At 49.5% G+C, this 15,463-nt stretch overlaps 1 protein-coding gene across 2 annotated transcripts; it reads left to right on the top strand.

The window, feature by feature from the left end:
* Window positions 1-2,070: 2,070 nt before the first annotated feature.
* On the top strand, window positions 2,071-15,285 carry DCTN4 (dynactin subunit 4). Of its 2 annotated transcripts, XM_074838131.1 has the most exons (14): window positions 2,071-2,403; window positions 3,991-4,061; window positions 4,476-4,654; window positions 5,547-5,590; window positions 6,339-6,446; window positions 7,051-7,071; window positions 8,020-8,093; window positions 8,447-8,559; window positions 9,917-10,026; window positions 10,974-11,047; window positions 11,271-11,325; window positions 11,802-11,909; window positions 12,302-12,399; window positions 13,120-15,285. In XM_074838131.1, the coding sequence occupies exons 1-14, from the start codon at window positions 2,269-2,271 to the stop codon at window positions 13,331-13,333; spliced, it is 1,404 nt and encodes a 467-aa protein (XP_074694232.1). In that variant the 5' UTR covers window positions 2,071-2,268; the 3' UTR covers window positions 13,334-15,285. The 2 variants fall into 2 exon arrangements, with proteins under 2 accessions (XP_074694232.1, XP_074694233.1); XM_074838132.1 differs by lacking the exon at window positions 7,051-7,071 and having other exon boundaries at window positions 2,083-2,403.
* The last annotated feature ends 178 nt before the right edge of the window (window positions 15,286-15,463 follow it).

Here is a 15,463-nt window from a genome sequence, read left to right as displayed (position 1 = left end):
ACGGGGTCCCACTTGGGGGAGACCATCTGGAGCCAAACCCAGAGGTCTCAGGTGCCAGGGAAGCACCGTGGGGACATTTCACAGCATAACAGCTGAATAAAGGGCTTTTCCTTTGCCCCGTTCCCCTCCTGCCTCACCAACAGCAGCGCTCACATGCACCCACTTGGCTCCGAGGCCCGGGGCAGGAGGGAAAAGCAAAACGCCGAGAGCCTCCATAAAACCCCAGCAGCAAGGGGCCAGCCAGCGCTCCCCAGGGCTTTGGGGCAGGGTTGATACACATGGACACGAGCAGAGAGCACCTCCAGGGACGTGGCAGACCTCGGCCCACCGGCTGGGAACGGTGTTTCCGCTGCTCAGTGGAGGATTCTGCTCTGTCGGTGATGCTGAAGGGCAAAGCCAGCAGCAGCAATTCCTGACTGGCCCTGGGAAGCAAGGTGGGATGCTCTGATTTTCCCGCCTGGTGTCACCCGCAGGGGGACCCATGCACTGCACCCTTCACCCCTGCCTTTCCTGGGGGAACCTGCCAGAGTCCCAGTGGTAGAAACCACTACCACATGCCCTCAGACACCCCTGGCCTCTGGGCACTTCCCGGGCATGCAGCTCCCCGCTCCCCCAGGAGCAGTGCACAGGCAGCCAGCCAGCAGCCTCCTCTCTGACACCCCAACAGTGTGTCCCCCTCCAGCTGTTGCTATTGGATAAAAAGCACGTGGGGTTTTTATCGCAAGCAGAGCGGAACCTTGTGGGCAGGGGTTTCCTCTGGAGCCACACAGGCAAGCAGCGGGCAGAGGCCTGAGGCTCTGTGCGGACTGAGCGTATGGGGGTGAGAATGGAGAAACAATGCCACAGGCCAGGCCGTGACAGACGATTGGGCAGCATGCCTAGGAGCAAACCAGAGTGGTTTGCTAATGCAGGCTCTGCCCTCTGGACACACAGAACAGCACAGCATAGAAATCATAGAATGGCTTGGGTTGGAAGGGACCTTAACGATCATCCAGTTCCAACTCCCCTGCTGTGGGCAGGGACACCTTCCACTAGCCCAGGTTGCCCAAAGCCCCGTCCAACCTGGCCTTGAACCCTTCCAGGGAGGGGGCAGCCACAGCTTCTCTGGGCAACCTGTGCCAGTGTCTCACCACCCTCACAGCAAAGAATTTCTTCCTTATACCTAATCTAAATCTCCCCTCTTTCAGTTTAAAACCATTCCCCTCGTCCTATCCCTACACCCCCTGATAGAGTCCCTCCCCACCTTTCCTGTAGCCCTTTTAAGTCCTGGGAGGCGCTCTAAGGTCTCCCTGGAGCCTTCTCTTCTCCAGCTGAACCCTCCCAACTCTCTCAGCCTGTCCTCACAGGGGAGGTGCTCCAGCCCCTGATCATCTTTGTGGCCTCCTCTGGACCCGCTCAAGCAGGTCCGTGTCCTTCTGATGTTGATGCCCTCAGAGCTGGATACAGCACTGCGGTGGGGGGTCTCATGGGAGCAGAGAAGAGGGGGAGAATCCCCTCCCTCGACCTGCTGGCCACACTGCTCTTGATGCAGCCCAGGACACGGTTGGCTTTCTGGGCTGCGAGTGCACATTGCTGGCTCAGTTTTCTATCCACTGATGGCCCCAAGTCCTCCTCCACAGGGCTGCTCTCAATCCACTCATCACCCAGCCTGCATTTGTGCTTGGGATTGCATGGAGAACTCATGCTTTTCTGCTGATCCCACTGCACAAGGATGTTTGTTTTTGTGAGGATCCCATCTTAGCAACCGTGAGACACCTCTGGGGTATGAATTAGCCTGGCACCTTGTGGGCTCAGAGGGGAATGTGGGCAGCGAAGAAAGTGCGAGCAAAGGCTCAGGGAAAGGGAACAGGAACAGCGCAGGAAAGGGTGTTACAAACAGTGCTGGGGTGTGTGAAGCAGCCAGGCTGCCGGCCCCGCTCGCCCAGCAGCTCCCCCTGCCAGCCCAGGGCGGAGCATTCGGCCTCGCAGGGGAGGGGCCCAGGACCCCGCCACGGGCAGGCCCAGGGCACGGCTGCTCTTCCTCCCGGGCACGGGCAACGCCAGGCCCTGGGGCAGCCGAGGGGCAGCGCTGCGGAGGGGGCGAAGCACGACCGCCGGGACGGCTGGAGCACGGGCGGAGAGCTCCCGCCGCCGGGCCCCTCGCCGACCGACCGCCATTACAGGCTGCAGCCACCGCCCCCTCCCGCGGGGTCACGTGGGCGGGGCGGCGCGGTGACGTCTGACGGCGGTGCCTGACGGCGGCGCGGCGGCGGCCGCCTCCCTCCCAAGATGGCGTCGCTGCTGCAGTCGGAGCGGGTGCTGTACCTGGTGCGCGGCGAGAAGGAGATGCGGGCGCCGCTGTCGCAGCTGTACTTCTGCCGGTACTGCAGCGAGCTCCGCTCCCTCGAGTGCGTCTCGCACGAGGTAACGGCGGCCCGGCCGCGCCGCGCCCGCAGCCCGGGTGGGATGGGGCGGGACGTTGCCCTTTCTGCGCGCATCGATTGGGTTGTTCTTCTGCCGCTCACGCGCTGTCTGCTTTCCTATTGGCCGGTGGTGCGGCTAAGGGGTGGGCACAGCGGTGCCTCCATGGAGCGGGGCGATTGGCAGAGGATGAGGGAAGGGGCGGTGCCTTGCGTTGGATTGGCTCGGCACGCCTGTCCGTCGGTGGACTTCGGGTTGTGATTGGCTGAGGCGCGCGACCTAGGGGTGGGGGCTGCCTCGAGGGGCGGTTTCCCCTCGTAGGGGATGTCCCCCCCCGCATAGGGCCTGTAGGGTGGAAGCCGCCCGTCCGTGGGGCCCGCCCGGGGCAGCAGGGACACACTGCCGCCCCCCCAGCCCTCAGTAAGGCCCATCCGGTGGGGCACAAGGATCCCCTCACACACACATCCCCATCGGGCCCGCCCGGGGAGGGGCAGGGACACCCACCCATCCACCCACACCCCTCCGTGGGGAAAAAAACTGGGCTTGGGCTGGTGCTGTGTCACGGGGGGAGAACTGCTCTCGGACGGCCCCCAAGGCTTCCCGAGATCTGCTGGATGTGGTGGCATTCGCAGCAAAGTAACAAAACCCACGCTTCTGGCAAGGCGGTGTGCTGAGGCTGGAGAGCATCGTACTGCTTTTGAGAATGGAGTCGGGGTTGAGAGTGTTTGGTGTGAGGTTATTTCCACCTGGACAAGCATTTCCCCAGGTTATACAGTGGGACTTCTGCTGTGGAGGGTTTGTTCCTTGTCCAGGAATGGCTGGAGCCTTAAGCTGCAGAATATCATCAGGCTGCCAGTGCGCGGGGGCCTGCCAGGAGTGCTGCCATATTGAAATTGGTAAAATTGATTTTGTGGAAGTCTGGGTGAATTAAGAAATTATGATAGATTTGAAAAACCTTAAAAGAATGACCATGGAACCCAGATCTCAGACGAGATATCTCTTTGGAAGTGTTAAAGCCCCCAAAGAGTCCCCACGCTGCATCCATTGTGAATTTGCTATAGTGTGAGGAGTGTAGTCGTTGTGCATTTCCATGTTTAATAATTGATTTATTTTCCCCTTCAAGAAGAGGACCCCCTTCTTACTACTGTTTTAATTGACAAAATTAGTTTGTGACAGCAGACAGATACAAAACGTTTTCTGAAATGTCTGGGTATCTGACCAGTGTAACTACAAGGGCAGCATAAATTTAGACATAAATAGAAAACAGCATGTTGTTCAAGCTGAAAAATGAAATTCTGGTAACTGCAAAAGGTCCACACCCAGTTATCCTTTTCTCATTTACTAGGCAGAATAGTTTAATCTATCCTGGCTTAAGAAACCTTCTGATTTACGTTATTAAAGATCAAAATCTGGCTGAGATGGGCTAAGATTTCAGATACCAAAAAATGTCTCAAGTCTTCCCTGACTTCACCTGTCTGTCGCCAGACAGAAAGCCTTGTTAAATCGTGCGGCAGACTTTCAGGCTGCTCCCAGCATGCTGTCTAGACAAATGTGTGCCAGGAAGCATGATGTGACTGTCTTGTTCATCAGGTGGACTCTCACTACTGCCCTAGCTGCCTGGAAAACATGCCTTCAGCTGAAGCCAAGCTGAAAAAGAATAGGTAAGGTTGCTTTAGGTTTTTTCGTTAAGACTCCCTATTTTATACAGCTCCTTCTTTAATCAACACCTGACGGTGTTTATCTGAAACTCTCTTCAAAAATTACATCACTTCTTATTACCTTTTAGTCTGTTTTGGGGAATAAGTGTCTTCCCATGAGGTATCTTGTGTATTTTAGGTTTTTTTGATGACCTGCTCTCATAATACAAAGGATTTTTTAGTATCACCCAGTATTTCTCACTGTTGCCATTCTTATGTTCACTCCTGTTCCCACTGATGGCTCTGTTGCCCTTTTCCTAATGCTGTTGCATAAGATAAAAAAGTCTGTTGGTTTAATCTTGATTTGCTTGTTGAGAACATTATCCTCAGCCTGGGACCCTTGTCAGAGCACTGTCTTATAGACCTTCCTCTTTACAGGTGTGCTAACTGCTTTGACTGCCCCTGCTGCATGCACACCCTTTCCACTCGGGCCACGAGCATTCCTGCTCCGCTCCCTGACGACCCAGCCAAGACTACCATGAAGAAAGCATATTATTTGGCCTGTGGATTTTGCCGCTGGACTTCCCGGGATGTTGGCATGGCAGACAAGTCTGTTGGTAAGTGACAGTCAAAGACAGAAAACTGCGTGACAGCAGGAGCCCAGTATGTGTTTTGAAGGCAACGGATAATCAGATTAGTTTCTGGCTATACAATATACATAATACGGTCTAGGTTTGGAGTCACAGTTTGAAATTCACAGGAAAACGGTTTATGCTGAACTTTCCTTTGAAGAGCTGAGATGAGTTAGTGGAACATGTGACCCACTTCCATGCTCGTACCTGACTAGTGATAAAGCTGTCAAACAAAGGGCTTTTTTAGTTGGTGCATTCTCCCACAGTTGAGATCTTGTTTGTATACCTTCAGAGTCTTTGAAGCCGCTCAGTCTGACAGCATCAATATCTAATTTATTTTCTGTCGCTTGTGTTCACTTAGGCTTATTCCAGAGTTGCTAGTGAGTGTACTTGGTTTTTCTCTTCACAACAGCACTGGAACATAGCGTTCATCTATTTGGTGCATAAGACATGCAGAAAATATCTGTTGGTCTCCAGAAATGGGGCTGAGTAGACCAAGCAGTGTTGATGTGACTGAAGACTGGGAGCTGAAGATGCAGGGACATGGACAGCCAGTAACAAGAGTTCTTGTAAACTCATGTATCTGCTGCTAAAGTGACTCTTAGGTGCTGTTCTGAGTATCTCTCAAACAGCAGTTGTTTAAAAACACAGTATAAAAGCTGGTGAAGCACCTTTAGCCCAAACCTGCTTGTGAAAAGCTTTCAGAGGTGTGTATTTGTGCAGGCATGAACCCAAAGAATGGCAATGGTAAGTGTAGCAAAAATAGGGAATGTTATATTTCACGAGTAAAACCAAGATAGTTGGATGTTAGATGTGATTTCTGTGTGAGTCTGGAAATCTTCTCCTGAGGACTCTTTATTTTCTCTTTCTTGTGCAGCTAGTGGTGGCTGGCAGGAGCCGGAGAATCCTCACACACAGAGGGTGAGTGAAGGGGAAAGCTGAGCTTAGGCTGAGATGAATCAGCTAAGAAGAGCCCAGGCCCTCTCAATCACTTTTTCTGCGTCTGTATAATCCTTCAGATACCAGTTCCAGTTCTTAATCTCCACATTGACTGAATTCAGTGGAAGAAAGGCCTCTTAGAGGCTCTCCCATGGATGTCGTAGTATAAAATCTCCTTTTCAGAAGAAACTCATTTGCAGACATCATATCTAATAGTGCTGTTAAAACAACACCAATGAATATGCTGCGTATGTATGTGAACAGAAGCTGTTTTCCGACCAAGAGCGTGTCTAGGATCTGGAAAACAGAACTGCACCTTTACTACCCTTCCCTGTCACCAGTTAAGGCTCTACACTAAATGTGATCACCCTCGGGGCGGGGGGGAAATGATGTTTTCTCCCCTAATGCAAATTGCTTGGTTTTGGCCACGTGACATAACTCTGTCCAGTCATGGCAAATGTGTGAACAAAGTCTCAGTTGCCTAACTGCAAGGTGAGAATTGGACACTGCTCTCTGGTAGACGTCATTCCCAAAGGAGGGTCAGTTTGTCACCCACGGTGTGGGTTAAGACACGCAGGCTTCTTTAATGTCTATCCTTCAAAATAGAGCTAGTTCTAGGAACAGAGTGAAACAAGTAGCAGGAACCCCAGCTTGTTCACAAACAAATACTGCAGCTGGTCTGGCATTTGTTCCCCATTCACTGGGTATCTGTTCCTTTTCATCCCTCCAGATTAACAAACTGGTTGAATACTACCAGCAGTTGGCTCAGAAGGAGAAGATTGAGCGGGACCGGAAGAAGCTGGTGCGACGCCGAAACTACATGCCCCTGGCCTTTTCGGTGAGCTGGGAGTACAGTGCTCTCTGAGCAGAAGTGTTTCACAACAGCCTCAGCTAGATAGTTGGTAGCATGATAGGGCTGCTCAGCTTTTTTTTTTTTTTTTTTTAATTGAGAAGAGTGTGAAGAAAATGTGCTAGGACACATGGGTTTCTTTAGGGACAAGTAGCTTTACACCCATTGTTGTGTATTACATTGTCTCACTCTCTGATGTCATCTCTGATAACGCCAGCAGGCTTTACCCTTGCCGTGCAAAGGAGTATGTTATCCAGCATTGAAATGCAGTGCAACTGCACTCACAATACCAGTGGTAGCTCTTTCTCAGGACAGCTGCATGCCACAGCTCAGGAACAGTTAGATCAGGATTGTCTGGCACTTTTCTGCATGAAGTCTCAACTGAAATTAACCTTAAGACTTGGTTGTGGCCTGAATGACTTGTTTATTTTAACTGGCAGGTAAATGCTTACTTACTTTGTTTAGCTGGGTGACTCTGCATATGCTTGCTACTTCTCAATTAACTGTGCTTGCTCTGTGCCCTTGCTTGTGTCTTATGGCTGCATTTTTTGTCTCCGTTGCTACCTGCTGCTATTTTGGGGGCTCTCCGCAGCAACACACTATACACGTAGTGGTAAGTCTTTTCACAGTTTCTGCTGGTGTTAAAGCTCTCATGGTACCAACTGAAGGGGAGTAACAGATCCTACTCTTCACCTTGCCTCAGGGCCTCTGACTTGGATGTGCCTAGAACGAACGCACGTGAAGGCTAACTAGTTAGAGGGTAGCATTTGTTACAAAAAAAAGTATTTTTTGTTAGTTTACAAACAGGGCAGTGTCTTTGGGTAAGTAATGTACACTTGAAAAGCAGTCCTTCACAAAGCTTGGCTCAGACACAGCCATCTGTCTGCCTGAGGCAAATGGCACTAACATTAATCTTCTGATCCTTGAAAAGTCACCAGGGTAGGCTAATGCTCAGATTTCTCGTTTGGTGAGAATTCAGGTTTTCAGTCCCGCCCAGAGGGAAGATTTCTGCCTCCAAGCACCCTGTGTACAGTTCAGCTGTAGAAAGCTGAGGAGCAGCTCAGCTGTTCCTGCCAATTGGTGTTGTCTGGCAAGAGAGACCTGTAGGTAACAAGGTTTGTAGGAGGCTGAACCTTCCAGCTGCTTCGAGTAGTGCTACAGGGCATTTCAGATGGATGCGTACCCACGTCGACCCAGTTCTTCTGGCAGTTGAGCTCATTCTGCACTACTTTGACATGCGATTGCTCCGAAGAGAAGATCAAGGGAAAACGTGTCAGTAGTGCAGGCTGGTGATTTAAGGAAAGAGCAAAAGCTTTATAAGTGGTAGCCACATACATCTGTGTCTCCTTGTCTGCAGCGCGGTGGTAATTGCTTTCTCCTTACTAACAGTTTGAGCAGGGAAAAAAAAAAATCTTGGGAAGCATTGAATACCTTTCCCTTTTTGCTTTCCTTTGCTTGTCTCCCTATGCTTGTCATGCAGCTCAAAGGATGAGTTTGCAGTAGGTCTTTTTGTCCTTGCAGGAAGCAGGCCTGAAGCTGACAGGCTTTTTTTTCCTTGTAGGACAAATATGGCCTTGGAACGAGGCTTCAACGCCAGAGGCCCGGAGCACCTATCAGTGCCCTCGCTGGACTCTCGTGAGTATCAAGGTTGGGATTAACCTTTGTGGAAAGGATAGGAGGTGTAGGCAAGAGAGCAATAAAGCAACTTCAGAAAGATAATGAACATATTGCCAGATAGCAGTGAAAGGAGCTTTCTTCTTTGGAGGTTAGGGAGATGTCAGATCCTCGGGTGTCTCTGTGCAGCAGCTCCAGATGCTTTGCTTTCTCCTAAGAGAAACGAGTGACTGCTCACGTCCCTGTGCAGTTAGTATTGTCTTGCAGTCTCAGCTCTCGCTGCCTTCTGTGTTATAATGCGGTTGCTGCCGTTGCTGTCCGTCAGAGCACATGTGCCATATTTTATGACCGAGTTGTCCCTCACTTTACTTCAGCCTGAAAGAAGGAGAGGACCAGAAGGAGATCAAGATTGAGCCAGCTGATGCAGTGGAAGAAGTGGAGCCTCTTCCTGAGGATTACTACACAAGACCAATCAATCTGACAGAAGGTAAACACCTTCATGTTCTGCCACTTTTTGCCCTTACATTTTATAACATGGGCAGTGCCTGGAAACTTGTCTGTGGGGTTCCTAATGGCCTGAGATTTTAGTCATTTTTATGCAGGGATTGAAATGGTGGGAAATTTGTGATTTTTTTTTTTTTTTTTTTTTTTTTTTTTGTATGGTAACTTTGAATGCACCCTCAGCTTCATGTTGTATGTGGAAAGCTCAGAGCCAAATACATCAGGCTTCTTAACAGTTGTTTCATTTTCTCACTGACCTTAATTTTTCTGCATGTGAAATGTCAACTTTTGGATGGAGAAAAGAGCTGACGTCCTTTTTCAAATAATAGCAGGAAACAAGGACATAGCTGAGCTGCTGGGGAGTTGGAACCAAAACTGACCTGTTAAGTAACAATTGCGCATTACATTGACATCAGCTTGGAACAGCTTGTGTACACTTGCCAGTTATTTAGCTGACTCATGATTTAATCACAAATACTGTAAATTAGTCAATGAAACTTGGGAGCAAATGGGATAAAACAGCAGGTACAGGAAGCAATGTGGACTTCCTGCTGAGGTGGCTCTAAGTGGGACAGATGTTCTCAATAGTCCTGCAGGCCTACAAAGTCTGACAGTATTAATTAATTCATGAAAGGTTTATGGAAGGGAGTAGATCATCTTGGTCTCCTTTTCTCCTGAGACTGTCAGCATTGTGAGAGTACGATGCTGGTAAAGAAGATAACTTCCGTGGTTCCCTGCAATGAGGGAAAGGCTGCCAGGTGGCTCACTGCCTCTTAGACACTGGGAACAGTGAGGAGCCTGATTTTTTGGGAGAAACCCATGGGAAGTTTGGCTGCTGGGACTTCCTTGCCTTGGGAACTATGTAGTCACTAATTCTGTGTGCGAGACTGAGTTATGCAAACTCCTTGCTGGGAGGCTGTATACTCTACTCGTGCAGCACCCAGCTGTGAGGGTAACAAAGCTGTGAAAACTATTTGCCCTTGGCGGGAAAGAACTTACTTTTTGGATGATTACAGAATTCTGTTTCCACCCCAATTGAGCTTTGAATAGAGGTCAGGGCCCCCTGTTTCTCCTGGGCTGGCACTGACGTTGCTCTCGTGTTACTGTGCCCAGTCAGGGCAGTCCTTTATACAACTTTTACCTTCCATTTGTTCACTGTTAGATATGGTGATGCTTGCAGGTGGCTTCTGAATTATTGGGTGCAGGTGAAATTAAGTTTCTTGGAGATTGTAGCATGTCTGCATGGCACATTGCTCTTAGGCCAGCATATATGTACAATCTAGCTCGAGTTTCAGTGCATGAGTGAGACATTAATTTGGTCTTGCTTTCCATTGTGCACCCAGTGACGACTCTGCGTCAGCGCCTGCTGCAGCCTGACTTCCAGCCGATCTGCGCTTCCCAGCTCTACCCACGTCATAAGCACCTCCTGATCAAGCGTTCGCTGCGCTGTCGGGTAGCTAATTAAATACAAAAAAAAGCACTTTTTTTCTAGGCTCGTAGAACTTGGGTTGCAGGAAATGGGCTGTGTATTTTTAAAAGAAGCTGTTCACATGCTTCTGGTTGCTGAAAATTCTCAACCAAATTACTGGTGACAGCACTAGGAGATGAGGGAGGCTCTCACATCTCTGATGTGATGAAGATTGTGAAAGGGGGACAACATTGTCAAAGATGCATAAAGATAGAAAGGTGGGTTTGTATAGGGGTCTGTGCTTTGCTTAGCCAAGGAATTGGAGAAGACTGCCAGTACAGTCAGAATTAAAATTTCTGCTATTACTAAAGACAAAAATCAAGTCAACAAACAAAATTAGTGAGAGGCAGTGCAGAGTACTGAAGATGCCCTTAGAGAAAGGGGATATTTTGGAGAAGAAAAGCAGAGGGCTGAGAAGCAAAGATACGCAAGAATTAAATCCAGGTTCTGCTGTTGACTTACTCCATGGTCTTCAAAAAGCTGCTTGCTTTCTCAGTGAAGCAGGGATATTTGTCTAGTTCCCAGAGTAATGGAGCAATAATCTTACAAGCATTTAAGATGCAGAATGCAGGATATTTCCTCAGAAATAAGTAATGTCAGGCTGAGCCTGTATTTGAAGAGTAGCCTATGAGATTGGTCTTGAGTTCCAGCTGTTTGGGGTTTTTTTAATGGATTCTGGAGTGTCAATCAAAGGGCTTGCAGGTATTTGTGCCTTCTTCCTGCTGCAGTCAGTGTCGAAATGTTTTTAAGCCTGGTTCCAAATCAGTAGCTTGACACAGCTATGGCTACACGCACCCCAAGGCAGTTTTTATGTGCACTGTGCTAGAGACTGGTAATGCCATGGCTAGTGGCAGGGTGCTTGCAGCTCTGATTCTTCGGTGTGTGACTGGACACTGTCTTTTGGTGCTGACTAATGTATTTTTTTTGTCTAGAAATGTGAACATAACCTGAGCAAACCAGAATTCAATCCAACATCTATCAAATTCAAGATCCAGCTGGTTGCTGTGTAAGTAAGATATGGGGACTGGGGAGAACAACCACCTATCCCTGTTTAGTTAATGCCTTCTATTTTAATTTCTTTTGTACTCTTTATTTGATTTCTTGTATGATTGTGTCATCTCTTAGGGTGGTGTAATCACCTTTTTAATTTATTCAGCTTATCTGTAGTAGGTTTGCTTCCTGGTCTTCTAAAATGTCCATCATGGTTACTTGCTTTGTTCTTGTTGTAGTAACTATATCCCTGAAGTGAGAATCATGTCTATTCCCAACCTGCGCTACATGAAGGTCAGTACTTTTTTCTAGAAATGTCTTAGGGTGAGGCACAGCTGGGAGGTGTGGATGTGGGATTTTTTTTGGAAGATGACGTGGTGCGGTGCTGCCTGAGGGCTTCACTCACTCCATTTAGAGAGAGTTCAAGGTTTAAGGGAGTGGTTGGAATAACACTGCATGTACTTGTCACTATGTGTGAGTAGATTAGTGTGCAGTGTGACGTCTGACATCACAAGCACATGCCAATATCTGAAGAATAAAAGGTATGGAGTTGAGATCTTGGCTAGATTCCAAAGATATGCATTTCTTATGTTAAGAGTACTGCATGGCATTGGCACCTTTCTTGCAGACTGGGGGTGTTCACTATCCATCCCTTGAGTGTATGTGATGCAATTTTTGAAGGTGTTGATCAGTCACAGAAGATGGAGGTGCTAACAGTAACAATGAATTTTAAGAGTGATTCTTGAACTGTGATTCCTGAATCTCCCCAGGAGAGCCAAGTCCTTCTGACTCTGACCAATCCAGTGGAGAACATCACACATGTCACACTGCTGGAGTGCGAGGAAGGAGACCCTGACAACATCAACAGCACTGCCAAGGTATTGTACCCTCCTGCTGTGTGAGCCCTGGCCTCTTCCAAGGCTTTCCACTCCCATTCATCCTGCCACAGGTCACACTTTTTATGTGTGCTTCAGTCCCTGCTGGCTATGATGCATTTTCCTCCTTGGAGCTTAAATGACACACACCAATGTAAACATCAGCCCATAAAGTATTTTGAAATCGTGTCTGTTCATTGAGATCCAGAACCCAAGGGAGAAATACATGATTTCACTGGTGGAGGGGTAAGCAGGTGGTACTGGGGTGGAGGGAAACTGCGGATGAATCACTTCTCTGTTAAGCCATAGTAAAGCAGAAGGGGAGGGCTCTCTGCTGCTCGCAGTGTAGGTGGTGATCAGTGCTGAAAGGTTCTTCTCCTCGTGCTCTGTTCCAGGTGGCAGTTCCTCCCAAGGAGCTTATTTTGGCTGGCAAAGATGCTGCGGCAGAATATGATGAGCTGGCAGAGCCTCAAGACTTCCAGGATGACCCTGAGTGAGTGTTGTCTGTCTCGTGGGGATCCTGTCCCTTAAAAACTTGGCACTTCAACTAAGTAACTCACTCTTCTCTCTGTCTTCAGCATGTTTCGGTTTGGGTTTGGGGGTTTTTTCAGATTTTCTTTATGGGGGTGGTGGTGATTTTTGGGGGGGGTCAGAGATCAGCACTGCAAATCTTTCTGCTTGTGGTTTGGACTACTCAGGAGACATTTTTCCCTTTGAGGCAAGGTGTGAGTTATAGACGGAGGTACTCATTCTGTCCAGGAATACTCTGTAATCCTTCCCTTTGCAAGCAGAGGGTTCATGGCAGCAGTGAGAACTACGCAGTAGGGTGTGTGACAGAGTTGCTTCCAGCCTTCAAAATGGAATATGTCCTGCAGCCTCTTACAGAGCAGCTAGACCTGTGCACTCTGGCCCTTCCCTGTTGCGCTCTGGGTACATAACACCTGTAGCATGTTTTGTTTGATGGATGAGCCAGCAGCGGTCAGCATAGAGGGGGGTACCCACATTCTGATCGTGAGGCAGAAGGGGCTGTGGGCCCCCTGCAGAAAGAGCAGCAGGGAGTAAGTTACAAACCCAGGCAGCTGTTCTGGTGGGGCGTATTCAGCCCACAGGCCATAAACTGAGCATCCCTCTTACGTGATGTCAGAATAAATCTCTCAGAACAATTGTGGGAGAACTTGGCTGACCCAGTGTTCTTTTGTTTTCTGCCTTGCAGCGTTATTGCCTTCAGAAAAGCCAATAAGGTGGGAGTTTTCATCAAGGTCACCCCACAGAAAGAAGAGGGCGAAGTGACCGTGAGTTTCAAGATGAAGCACGAGTTTAAAAACCTTGCTGCTCCAATCCGGCCCAGCGAGGAAGGCGATCATACCTCTGAGGTCATCTGGCTCACCCATCACGTGGAGCTCAGCCTCGGTCCAGTGCTCCCATAAACGCTCCCGATGCTTGTGCCCCGACGGCTGGCCGCAGGACGGACTGTCGCAGTGAGGAGAGCACCCGCTGAAACGTTCTGCCAGGGCTCCCGTGTGATGTGTGGGTGTGCGCCACGGGCCCCAGCCGGGCCGCGAGGGAGGTGGCTGAGGGTGCTGTGGTTTGGGATGATTTGTTCTCTCTCCTCTTGTCGTAGTGCCCACTTACTACCGCTCTGCTTCCCCACACCGCCACAGGCTCGTTTTAACTTGCAGCACGTGTTTCAGCACAGAGAAAGATCTTGCTTTCTCCAGATTTGCACTACACCTGGCTGAATTTTATCAACAGAAAAGAACCCTTTTGTTTTTTTTCATGTCAGCCTACAAAGCTGATGTGTCACCTACTCATATGAACAACTTCTTTTTCACAGAGCTCTGCCCTTCCCGAACAAACGTTTGAGGAGGTGGCCGTGTCTGCTGCATTATTGGCAAGTTACTGGCAGCAGCACGATGCTCTCTTTTGGTTTTCTGCTTCCTCGTAGGATACCTCAGCTGTGGGGGGTTGGAACATACAACCCTACTGCTTCGGCGTATGTAGCTTGCTTAGCTGAGGTGATAGATCTGTTTTCACAAAAGAAATGATCAGTTTGCCTTTAAACTAAAAACATAGTGTCCTGTAGTGTCCATGGATGTGACTGGCAACCCAGCCCGCTGTCAGCCCGCCGTGTCACGGGTGGCTGTGGTAGCATGATGCCCTGCAAGCTGGGAATTCAGGTTCTGCTACAGCTCTTGACTGAGGCAGAGATGCTCCGGAGAGGCTGCCTGGCAACCTTCAGATCTATTAATGTGTGTTAATAAGGGTAGAGATCAGAGTATGAAACCTGGAGAGTTAAGATTAGGTCTGGTAGACATAAAACTACAGAGGCTGGTGGAGTTCGTACTCTTGTCTTTTTCCAGTTAGGGTGGGAGGGAGGTATAAAGGTGGACAGACAGTTACATGTTAACTAGCATACACTGTACCATAAGGTAATTTATCTGGGGTGTAATCTGGCTGTAGTCCAAGCTAAAATCAGTAATTAAGCGCAGCGTATCCAGGATACTGAATTGCCATTAACTGCAGAGCTTAGTGCACGTGAGTGAGATCACTCTCCCTGCAGAGCGTTCCCGGTTCAGACATTGACCTTTGTTAAATGTTTTGGATGGGCTTTGATGTGCTGGGAAAGGCTTGAATATACCAGCCAGCCACCTCTCTATTGCTGGAGACACTCATGCCGTGGCTCTGCCGGCCCGGAGCTGCAAACCCCCTGCACGGGAGGGCGGCGTGGGGCTGCCTGCTCTCTGGGGAGGCAGTGGTGTGGCACCCAAAAACATCTCCCATAGCATGAGAAACCTGCCTCGGTGTGCCCGGGCGGAGGCGTGCCTTACAGCTTACATCCTGCAGCGGGTCTCGGCGCGGCGTCACGTTTACAACTTCGTGTAGGTTACACGCAGAGTACAGCATGAGTTTAAGATTTGTAGTTCGTAGTTAATGTCTAGTGCTAGCGCCTGCTGCGGCTTTACCTGTCCAGATAACAAAGTGCTTAACTTTTGGCTGTGACTTCTCTTCGGTAGCCAAAATAGCTGCTACACTTGTGACACTAACGTGGAAAAGAGCCTTTTGGGGACAGGACGGTGGCTGGCCAAGGCCTCGAGCTGCCGCCCGGGGTCATGCTGGGGCTGGTGTCCTGCTCCTCAATGCTCCGTTTCTCACTGAAAACAAAAAGGTGCATTGACTTAGGATATTGTGAGCGGTAAAATTAGCTCGGTGAGGTTTGTTGGGTTTTTTTCCCCTCCCCGTAGGTGCTCGTAGGCGATAGGAAAGGTGTCGGTGTGTCCCCGCGTCTGTCCCCATTGTCTGCCCCTTCCTGACAGGCGCCTGTTGCCTTACTGCTTGACGTCGTGTAGTGACCTTCAATAAAGCAAACGTGGCTCTCGGATTCTTTGCGTTGGTTCTTACGCTGCGGTTCGTTAGAAAATAATTATTTTAAAAAAAAGCAAACCGCCCCCCCTTTTCCCCGTGGCCTCGCCCAGCTCCCCCCGTTCCCGGGGGTTTCACCCGCCCCTTGAGCTGAGCTCTACGGTTCGCCGTGCCTAGAGCGCCCCCCCGCGGCGCGC

The sequence above is a fragment of the Strix aluco genome, chromosome 13 (genome assembly GCF_031877795.1).
Source record: "Strix aluco isolate bStrAlu1 chromosome 13, bStrAlu1.hap1, whole genome shotgun sequence".
In the NCBI taxonomy this organism is placed as follows: Eukaryota; Metazoa; Chordata; class Aves; order Strigiformes; family Strigidae; genus Strix; species Strix aluco.
This window is presented reverse-complemented; position numbering and strand designations above follow the sequence as displayed.

Coding starts and splice junctions, on each gene's coding strand:
- DCTN4 (XM_074838131.1), top strand. CDS start 2,269: ATGGCGTCGCTGCTGCAGTCGGAGCGGGTGCTGTACCTGGTGCGCGGC. Junction 7,072..8,019: donor AACACACTATACACGTAGTG/GTAAGTCTTTTC, acceptor TTTTCCTTGTAG/GACAAATATGGCCTTGGAAC. Junction 8,094..8,446: donor AGTGCCCTCGCTGGACTCTC/GTGAGTATCAAG, acceptor ACTTTACTTCAG/CCTGAAAGAAGGAGAGGACC.